This window comes from Micropterus salmoides, unplaced genomic scaffold (assembly GCF_014851395.1).
Source record: "Micropterus salmoides isolate LMB-PRFRI ecotype aquatic unplaced genomic scaffold, ASM1485139v1 Ms_hic_scaffold_6, whole genome shotgun sequence".
NCBI classification, from domain to species: domain Eukaryota; kingdom Metazoa; phylum Chordata; class Actinopteri; order Centrarchiformes; family Centrarchidae; genus Micropterus; species Micropterus salmoides.
Window position 1 is genome coordinate 26,344,811 of NW_024044348.1, and position 11,065 is coordinate 26,355,875.

Consider the following 11,065-nt stretch of genomic DNA (forward strand, 5'->3'; position numbering starts at 1 on the left):
TATCTTACATTTTGCATTACCAAATACCAAACGTGTTTACCTCTCTACTGAACCTGGTTTTGTTGCTGTTTTTGTATATAGCAATGTTGCACTATTTTTATATCATACAGAAAGTTTCTCTTTGCTGTCTGGTTTTAAGTACTTTGTTTTTATTCTAAATTTAGTTGTTTGTGCATTTTATTTCAGCGTGGGTTGGTTAGTGAGAAACGCCAGTCCGGTACATGTGGAGAAATTGACAATAAAGCTGACTTGGACTTTGATAATGTAATAATAAGCACAAATCACCAAAAAGCAGTTTGAGACAGCATCAGTGAAAAGACCAAATTAATAATGAATAAATTGATCCATTTAATAATAAATGAATTTATAAATGGCAGACACAGGGTACAACCTATGACAGAGATCATTTCTTATGAGTTATCAATTTGCCATGAAGGACACCTCTGTGAGCAGGGAAGAAACCCAAAGGAGAAAGGGTGGAAGTCCTACAGTGCATCCACCACTGACATATGCACTCCTACTGGGAGGGCGGGCGCACGCACGCACGCACGCGCACGCACGCACGCACGCACGCACGCGCACGCACGCGCGCGCACGCACACACACACACACACACACACACACACACACACACACACACACACACACACACACACACACACACACACACACACACACACACACACACGCAAAATTAATCTGTGCGAGGTCCACGTAGAGTTCAACACTGGTGAACTTTTACAGTATAGCAAGATGTCTGGGTTGTGCTGACCTTTGTGGGGAGGAAACGCCAGAGAGACAAAAATGGAGGAATTGTAGTAGTTTTGAGACAGGAGTCAATGATACAAATACATCTTTTGACTAAACTGAATTTCCTGTCCTGTTAGCTGGCTCGTAGCAGCAGAGAGCTTAATGTTCCCTCTTCATCTTGCACATTTTTATTTAAGTTACTGGAGAACGCAAAAAAGGAGAGAGACAATGGAGATACCCTCCGGAAGGTATTGTGATTGACTGGCGGTTAGCTTGCCAGCTACAACAGTTCACTAACTAGCTCTGCGAGTAGTCACCACACGTGTCTGCCTCCTTCCTATGTCACATGAATAGAACAGAGCCATTTTAAGTGTTATTAGTAACACCTGTGCTTTTCCTACCATGACAAGTCAAAATATCTGCTGTGAAAAAGGCCCATTTGATATTTCCATAAGCAGTGCTTCAGACCGCTGCTTTAAATAATAATGGTACAAAAATTATATGCATTGCAGAGCAGTTTTAGGGCTCGTACAACGTGTAGGCTCAAAGTCAAGGCTTGCTTTCTGAGTCATGTGGGAAGGCTTGCTCTACAACAGGGAGCAGATGATTGTACTTGGGCGTGATGGTGACCTGTAGAGTTGCAGTGTATGGATCTGAGATCACAATGCGGTTCAGTCCAGAATCATCCTGAGGATCCTCCAGCTGAGTGTCGGTGCTCGAATCCCCCTCAGCCTCTCCTGAAGGGTACAGTTTGTCACCTGGAAAGAGTAGACAAACAAATGGTTAATCTATCATAAGAATTCATGTTACCATTTCACAGTAATCACCAACATTATCTTCGTAAAGTAGTGGGTAACAGCAGAAAAGAACAAAGGGAAGAAGAAGCTTAGCTTAATTAAAGATACATGACTGAGACGGCCAGGACCCTGAACCCAACCACAACATAAAAATGCAAGATAAAAAATTCATTAATCAGTTAGCTGGGCTTTCTGGAGCCAGGAACAATGCTTACATAATGTAGAGTAGCCTACTGCTATTTCTTTGCAAAAAATAATTAAATAGAAAGACTACTGTGTTCCATAGATTCAAGAAAGTCGAATGAATTGAGAATTTGTACCAATACTACATTGGTAAGGCCAGTCATGTTTGCCTTCAATGTGCAACCTGTATTAAAAGCGGTGACTGACATTGTAGAAAGTGTAGAGTGTGTGTAGGTTTCAGCCCCCTCATATAGAATGTTGCTTCACATTCATGAGCCATCTTATAAAGCTGCACTAAATACATAATTAAGTGCAACCATACCAGCAGTATAATATCATTTAGTGCAGCCAAACATCCATTTGCTATGTTTCAACACTCATTTGGATGTGGATTACATGAAATAGGCAATCAGCACCTGGCAGCAGTGAAATGTAGTGTTCGTCTTTTAAGACAATAACAGGCAGCCACTGTTCGCAGCCCTCTGTGGCACGCTGGCTGGAGAAATTGTGGAGGTCATTCAGCAAAGGGAAGCGGCACATGCGGCTGAGCTCGTAGAGCTGTGGGGAGGCGATCCACAACTTCCGTTCCTGGTAGCTCTGTAGGACCTCTGGGGGGGTGGACCACTGAAACACACAGCGAGAGGTAGTGTTTAACAACTGTACAAGTGTGTTTCACATTACGATTCATCATAGTTTGATAATCATGGAGCAAGACTGAGTAATTTTGGAAACTCATTATCAGTCTCATTTCAAGGACTTGCTGAATTATGTTTTGAACTATTATTCCCTAGCATAAGCTGTAACACCAGCTGTCTCAGTCTAATCTGTCCTCTTACCACTAGACAGCTGGTAACCAGAGCAGAACAACTGCTTTTGAGTCTCCTCAATTGACCCTTCACTAAGCCACGCCCCCCTTAGTGACTGTTGCTAAGTCCGACAAGCTGTCGGACCTGACAGCCTTTTATCACGGCGCTGCCACTGTTTATTACAACACTTGGCAGGAACAGTGTTTGACCATATCTTGGAAAAATACTGCAAAAGAAAGCTTGAAAACAACTTGTTTTACATTAGAGTCAATGGAGCGCGGCCATGAAAGTGGCAGACTTCAGTTAGAGCGAGTCCTATACTGCGCTGCGATTGGCCACCCGCATGTTCGGGGCGTTGCTTAGCGAAGGGTCAATTGTATAGGTAGGTAGGTACATTTGTCACAATATAACAGGTTATATAATGAAATTGAGTTTTGTAACTCCATTCTGCTACATAGAAGACCATATACATTAATACTGCATCAATTATAAAAATGGTAAACAGAAATAAACTATATTCAGTGGAGCAGTGCTGAGGATGAATTAGAGTTTAAGAGTCTGATAACTTGGGGGAAAAAGCTGCTCTGCAGTCTGGTTGTATGGCAGCAGAAACTTCTATATCTCTTCCCAGAAGGCAGCAGGGTGAACATGCTGTGGCAGGGTGGGTACTGTCCTTTTGTTTCCTTTGGCCTCTGCATAGGCACCTCATCTCACAGATATCACTGATGCTTGGCAGATGGTTACCAATGATCTTCTGAGCAGTTTTAATCAATTATTAGGATTACTACTGCAACTAAAAAAATATATTCATAATTGATTAATCTGACAATTATGTCAATCCATTGATAAATTATCTATTGTTTGGTTCAGAAAATGATAGAAAAATGCCAGCACAATTTCTTGTAGTCCAAAGTGACATCTTTATGTTATAAGGGTGGTGATGGTGCATAGATACGATGCTTGCCTTTGGTGTGGGAGACCTGGGTTCAATTCCCACTGTGAAACATCCACCATTGTGTCCCTGAGCAAGACACTTAACCCCTAGTTGCTCCAGAGGTATTTTGTAGGAAAAGAGACTGAAAAAATTTTACTCATGCATATTTGTTGAAAAACAATTTTGTCATAATTGTTCTGAATGTTCTTCCTGAGATTTGTGAAGTGATCCACTTTTTGGCATCCAGTGTTTGTTCGGACCATAAAGAATATTTAAAACCATCTGGTTTCTTCAACTTTCACCCCGGAGCAAAAATCAGCCTTTCAACTTGATAGAAATAATGTCATCGAGATCGACTGATGAGACATTTTTTAAGGTGATAACATTTATGACCATATCGCCCTGCCCTAGATGCATACTGAATAAAATGTTTTATTGCATTGTCAGTGCTCTCTAGTGGACAATCTATGTAATGGAAACACTGTGTGCATTCCTAAACCCATACCACCATTCCATTTATGTATGCCAAAAAAGGATTTATGCTGTCTCACTATCACACAAGACTGCCAGAGAGCAGAAAATCCACACAACTGATGCTGGGACCAGAGACTGTTGAGCACATGCTAGAAAAAGAAATGACATCATTAGAATAGTTATGATTCATTTTCTGCTGACTGATTAATCAACATTTTGTTTCAGCTTTAATGATTGCATTTTTTATTATAGCCTGTACACTTTCACTCATTTTATTCTTTGGAATACATTTTTTTTATTTCCCCTATTGTATGAACATGACTTGATATAAATGTATTCATATTATAAAGTCATCACCTGAAAGCGCACGATTTCCTTCTCGTCTTGAAGTGTGTGTGGGATCTCCTGCAGGCAGCAGATGAAGAAAACTGTGTCAAACCTCGTCACACCGTATCGGGCTGTGGGAGTCAGCCAGTTGCCCCACTCATGTAAAGCCCAGATGTTAGGCAACACCTCCAACTCCCTGCACATCCTGACGAAGTTGGAGGGGTTTTGGTTTACCAGAGCCCTCCACTTTGCGAGTTCACTACTGCACAGCTCGTTAACTTTGTAATGCAGCACTTGATCAGTGGCACACCTGTCCTCTATGCTCTTTAACAAACTTCTCTCCTCCAGTTTAGACACGACCAGGAGCACACCGGACTCCTCAAACGTCTCCCTCAAGGCGGTGATGCGGAAGGCGACCTCCCCCGGGATAGGAGAGCCCAGTTTTAGTCGGTCTGTGGCGAAGATTGGAGGTCTAGTCTCCGCAGGCTGTTTGACACTACTCAAACCAAAATTGGGCGAGTTCCTGAAAGATTTGAAAATGTCCAGCCATTCACTGGAAAAGTCCGAGGAGTCCACCGTGCCGCCGGGAAACACGTACGCATTGGGCATGAATCCACTTTTACTGCTTCGTTTAAGCAGTAAAACGTCGTAATCAAAGCAGGACTTGTGGGGCAGGTGTGACCGTCCAAGGCTGCTGCCCAGCGGTGTCCTTGACGGTACAGTGTGCGTGCCGAGCCTCTGGCCCGCGGCTAAAATAAGAGTTGCCGCCTCCTTCCAGTGCTTCAGAGCCGCGTTCATACTGCCAGCGAGCTTTCGTTATTTTCACTCCACGCTTCTGAAAGTCACGGTCCCTCGCTGCCCAGCTGCATTTGTTTGGGTGGAAGTGACGTAATTGAGGAATGACAAGAGCACATCTGCCACGAGCTGCTATCGCCACCTACAGGAGTAGCATGTAGCTGCAGTACCGGAGGCTGCAGGTTCAGGACCGCAATCCTAGGGCCGGAACTGCAATTCCAGAATACGCTTAGGAGACATGTCCCCCCCCCCCACATTTCAAAATCGATGTTTAGTCCCCCTCACTTTTTTCAGGTGATTTCGGAGTTCGCTTATAGCCGGTGCGGTTTGAGTGACTAGTCAATCAATCACACACTCTGTATCAAACATGATTAAACGGTTGAAAAGCTGACAAAAAACATGTAGCCTAAAGTTAGGCCTCTAGAAAAAGTCAGACACCACACAAAGGTGGTGCTGAAAACTCAAGGGAGAAAAAGAGGCCTGCAGCAGGGTGGGTAGTTAGACTTGTTACAAGTAACGAAAAGTTGCAAAATGAATAAATAAAATAAACAAAGTCATTGGCACATTTTCATGATCCTTTTTTAAAACTGTACTTTTACTCTTTACTCTAGAATTTTCTTTAGGCCAGTAATCTACTTTTAATTGCGCTACATTTTGATTGATACCTTCATAATTTAATCAGTCTGTAGGCCTAATATGCATCAGGCTACATTAACCACAATGAGCTGTCACCAGGCTGTGTGCGCGCAGTTACGCAGAAGAGCCCTGCCGTCGGGTGCTTGTCACAGTCACAGATGCAAACATTTAGAAAATCAGGCAAGTGTCTTTTCATTTTAAGGCTTTATTGTTCTACAAATACGACTGAAATCCAGTGAGCGCACACCATGGCACTGCTGGCCGTGTTGGAAAGGAGCCTGCATCGCTCTTTATCAAGCCGGTAAAAAATACTTTCACTTTCCATTAACGGCGCAGTTAAAGCGTATTCACTCAATGCAGAGCAAAGGTAGACTTCACACTGTAACATCTAAGACAGATGATCACCGGATTGATTCTGATACATTAACAGTATCCTGTTGTTGAAAAGAGCATCGCTTTATTTTGACTGACTGTTTCGTTCACATTGGTTACAGTTTGTTTTATAGCGATGAGTCCATTAAACAAAATGTCGCCGGTGAAACAAATTTTTCAGCTACTAACTGTTATTTATTCAGGAAGCAATCATTTTTTAGATGCACCGAGAGAGAAAATATGGTGGATAAAACAGTCCTGTTGGGCTTTACGCATGACGCTCAGGTTCCTCTGTATGCAGGTTTACCTGCTTCAACAACGAGCTGCTCCGTGTTACTGCCACAATCATTCTTGACGTTGTAAAGATTATTTAGTTGCTTTAGGAATAATCAGATTATTTTGGCTACTTGTACTACTGCAAACCAAGTGGTTTGGTTGACTGCATGTTCATAATAAAATATACAGGCAACAACAGTGGCTAGGAAGCAAGCTGATATTTTAAAGTGATCTTATGAATAAGTTCATGGAAATTAAAAAGGTAAATAATTGTATTAAACAGAAATAGTTAAATTAATCAACAAGCACAGCAATTTGCATTCCCTAGAAATAACCATGTTGCTCAGCTGTTTCTAACCTGATGAACAGCAGATTAAATATATTATTAATATATATTACTTTTACTTGAGTAGGTTTGTAATTCTTTTCTTTTACTTGATTGAATTTTTATGGGAGTAATTGGACTTTTTCTTCAGTAAAGATTTTGAGTAGCACCAATAGTGCTGACATGGTGAACATGACAGACAGCAGAGATGAGGTCAATAGCAGCACTTTAGGAGAGTTAGAGAGGAGTTTTGAAATTGTATTTTAAAGGCTCATTTAGTTATGTACTGAACTTGCATAAAGGTCTCTAAAGTCCCAGAGGCCCCGACAAATGCTTTGTCAGGAGGGTGGGCTGACCAGGGACAAACTCCTGGGCCATTTGTTTGCCTTTGTCCTTGACCTTAAAACCCTGTCCTGAGGTGTACATGTGTCTCTGCTACATGTCCATAAACTATTTAAAAGTAGTCAAAATTGTTACATAGAGATGAGCATCCTGCAGTATTTTAAGAGGAAGAGGTCAGAGGTCACAGGAGTAGGAGTAGAAATAACCAAGGAGGATGAGCTTGTAAGTTGTATGGATATCTACTAGACATACTGTATATTCTAATATTTAAAAGATTTTGTTAGGCCATTGCCATGTCTTCAGAGTTTGCATTGAAGACAGTTCTGTGTTCACAACTATTTGTTGCAGGGAGACTCAGGGCCAAGTGCGACACAGGAAATATCACAGACAGCTCACAGGTGTAACATCAGGATAACTGAATACAATTGTACTGTGGCTAGCTACATTAACTAGCAGCTGTTCCATGGTTTTTATTGTATGTAGTCGGTTTTGTTCAAGTTATATTAAACTGCACCGAGTTTTCATAATCTCCCCTCTCCAGTCTGTTCTCCATCTTCTGTCACTGCAAATACCCTCTTTGAGCCACACTAATACGTACATTCTGTTTTCAAAAGTCATTAGAAATGAGCATTTAAGTACTTTAAAATAAAAATCAGGGGGGTATGCACCCGAACCCCCCTAGCCCTTCTGCGTCCCCCCCATATTCAAAGTTGCTCCTACATCCTTGAATTCCAGGACTCTTGTTTACTTTTATACTGCCAGCCTCACAGCCTACGTGCTAGCAGACAGGGTTAATCTCCTTCGTGTTGCTGTTTATTACCACCACCACTCCACTAGATGGCGCCGTCGCAAAAGAACTAGGGTCCTGAAACTGCAGCCTCCAGCACTGCAGCTTCATACTATTGACCTACAGAGCTGCAGAGAGACTGCTTCTTCCTCTTTAGTGTTTATTTGCGGTTGGAAAAGAAATTATGCAGGAAAATTTTTTAACTGTAAGGCCAGTAAATTGCCGACAGCAATAGCTTCAGAGATGCAGCTGACCCCTAAAGAGCCTCTCTTTAATTCGTCTAGCTTTCTTTCAGTGTGCAGGCTATTTCATGGAACTGGTGCATTTTCATTTATTTTAACTCAATATATTCCAAATCTAATAATTGGTATGTTTTGAACAACATGTTGGATGAATCAGGAAGCCAAGAAATCCCAACAGCTATTGATTTAACAGAAAATTGAATGACATTGATCAATACATCTGTTTAACTCCTGGTTCCTTTTTTTCTCTTTTGCACATTACTTCTTGCGGGTCGCTGCTTACAGCTCTTAGTATGGTAGACTATATCACCCCCGCCCCTCAACAACACCCCACCACCCCCACCACCACTTGCTCATATAGACTGACATCATGTCAGCATTGGGAAGTACCAAAATGCAATGAAAAAAACAAATACATTATTCATTTGATTTGTTTCTGTCTGAAATGTTTCCCCATAATCATTTCGGTGTAAATTTTGCTGTGGACAAAATCAATTCAATTTTTCATTTAACACTCTAAATCGTCTAAATCTATCATAAAGACAATCATGCCCTCAGCAGTACTTGCAGAAGAAGTGATCATGTAAAAATATAAGAATATAAGAAATAATCAAATTAATTAAATAATCCCAATGCCCCCGTGAAGTGAGGCGGTGCTTCCCAACCTGACTCTCTTCATCTGGTCAACTAATCATCTCCCAGTAAATTGGGCTCTGTGTTTCACACTCCACCTCAAACTGATGTGTGGCAAGCATTCTTGTTCAAAATGGCTGCCATATATGGCATTCTACACATTAGTGGATGTTTGGCCTATTTACAATAAAATATGTATTAATGTGGACATGATGCCTTTTTTATTCTTTATCATCAAATATTTTTTATTACATGTTCATAAGATGTCCTTTAAAGTTTAAATCATTTGAAGTTTGTCATTTTGCATGATGTAATCAATGATGTATGTAATGATGAACCATTGGTGTGGGAGACCTGGGTTCGATTCCCACTGTGAGACATCCACCGTTGGATGTCCCTGAGCAAGACTCTTAACCTCTAGTTGCTCCAGAGGCTGACATGTATAGCTATTGTAAGTCGCTTTGGATAAAAGCGTCATTAAATGAGTAAATGTAATCCAATCCAAACTCTGTTGCTGTAACTAATTAAAATTTTACACATTTTAACTCAAACTCTCACTTCAGCATTATGTATGTTGGACATTTCAGTGATGGCAAATAGTCTCTGTGTTAAAAGGTTCTGAATATGTTTCATACACAGATACAGTCTACAAATCTGTTAACCTGGAATGTCACAATAAAGTGAATAAATACACTCTATCTGACAAACTATGTTCTAATTTTCAAGGAATATTTCCTCCCTCAGTTTCAACTAACTGAGGGAGGAAATATTCCTTGAAAATGCAGCACACTGAAAGTACACAGGCTCCCCAAGAATGAATTTGTTGCCGTAAATGCCTTTAGTCAGATCCTAAGCCCCAGTGAACGTGCCTGAAAACTTCCACTCTGTTATTGGTCAGAAGTTCTTGGTCTCAGGGTTACTGAGTTCATATGCCAATGTGTTCTTGTGTTAGCAGATTACCATGTGCAGGCAAGGCTGTCTGTCTGTGGCAACTGTGTTTGCGGCAACTGCTCAAATTCTCTTACAGGCTTCATAAAAATATGTCCATTGTTTTGCAGCGCCTCGGAAGCTGCAGCCACCAGAGGAAGTCAGTGTTACAAATCAATGGTGGATTAGACAGTAAAACGTCGAGATTGTTGTCATTTGACTATTTGTATATGTCCTATATAATTTTGTTGAGGATGTCATCTTTGAGATCAAACACAGAAATTGAATCCTAATGCTCCTATTAGACTCGCATTGTATTCACTTTTACAGTATTATAAATAGTGTAAATAAATAGTGTACTGTTATTATACAGAACATATATATTGTAATTTTTGTTTATCACTGAGAATGTTATCATACTACACCCTGCACATCCATCAAAGGCTGAATTATTGAAGTTGCTCCTACTTTTGTTTTTACATGTTAAGAAACTTAAAGCATGCCTTGCAGTCACATAGCAGTTTGTACTCAAAAGCCATATATGTGCTAGTAAATAAACTACAGATCTGCACACTTCAGTGTATACCTTTTTTCTTCTCATATTTAGCTCAACCATTTCTCATTTCAAAGGATATAATGGTGTCCAATGGTCTCAAAAAAATAAACAGAATGGAGAACATTACAGATTATGCAAGTTCTCTGACAGAGAGAGACCTTTGGAGAAAAGAGAGGAGAAGGATCTGCAGAGTAGAAAGGGAATGTAACACACAAACACACACATACACACATGCAGGGGTGTCACATATCCTTATCAAAGAAGCATTGTGAAGGAAGTCAGGCTAGGTAAGGTCAGAGAGGAGGAAGTGATTCAGAGATTTCTGTTGAAATTTGAAACTTTCTCCAAAAGTGTCGACAGTGTGAATAAAATTCAGAGAAAAACCCAATAGAACAATACACAGCTGAAATGTCTTGTATTGGACTAGTCGCACCTAACTTTGTGAGTCCTTGCAGCATCTTCATGGGATCGTCGGACAGAGCGACAGAGATTTGTCTCAAAATACAATTAATAATTATGTAATTATAAAATGTGTAATGGCATTCTCACATGCTCTTGTTACTGCAACTTGCCACAACAGCTAAGTAAAAGCTGCAGTCATATTCTCACTTTATTCTTATTATAAATTACTGTTTCAGTCAGACAATGTATATTTTATAGTTTGTTGAAATGACACACACAAATATATAATTATACATCAAAAACATATAATATAGTTCAAACACTCAAATCTAAAGAAAAAACGAGATGAAAATTCCATGTTTTTTTACAAGCAGGTAAACTGAACTATGGTGGGCACACGTTACCCACCTCCCTTTCGTCCAGGGCTGTCCAAGATGTCCAATCAGAACCGGGAACCTCCCACTGGAGGAGTGTGCTCAGTCACAAGGAGCCACAGGTTTT

General features: G+C 40.7%; 1 protein-coding gene across 2 annotated transcripts; it reads right to left on the minus strand.

Annotated features, from left to right (window-relative positions):
* Nucleotides 1–324: 324 nt before the first annotated feature.
* Nucleotides 325–5,161, minus strand: nudt19 (nudix (nucleoside diphosphate linked moiety X)-type motif 19). 2 transcript variants are annotated; one of them, XM_038701646.1, is made up of 4 exons: nucleotides 4,302–5,161; nucleotides 4,022–4,093; nucleotides 2,147–2,354; nucleotides 325–1,508 (listed from the first exon to the last, which is right to left on the minus strand). In XM_038701646.1, exons 1-4 carry the CDS (start codon nucleotides 5,067–5,069, stop codon nucleotides 1,300–1,302), a joined length of 1,257 nt encoding a protein of 418 aa, XP_038557574.1. In that variant the 5' UTR covers nucleotides 5,070–5,161; the 3' UTR covers nucleotides 325–1,299. The 2 variants fall into 2 exon arrangements, with proteins under 2 accessions (XP_038557574.1, XP_038557575.1); XM_038701647.1 differs by lacking the exon at nucleotides 4,022–4,093 and having other exon boundaries at nucleotides 4,302–5,160.
* Nucleotides 5,162–11,065: the final 5,904 nt, after the last annotated feature.

Excerpts from the sequence above, each read along its gene's own strand:
- nudt19 (XM_038701646.1), bottom strand. The coding sequence starts at position 5,069 with ATGAACGCGGCTCTGAAGCACTGGAAGGAGGCGGCAACTCTTATTTTA. Across the intron at positions 2,355-4,021 it reads TCTGGCAGTCTTGTGTGATA|TGGTCCACCCCCCCAGAGGT; the intron begins GTGAGACAGCAT and ends TGTGTGTTTCAG. Across the intron at positions 1,509-2,146 it reads CTACATTTCACTGCTGCCAG|GTGACAAACTGTACCCTTCA; the intron begins GTGCTGATTGCC and ends TACTCTTTCCAG.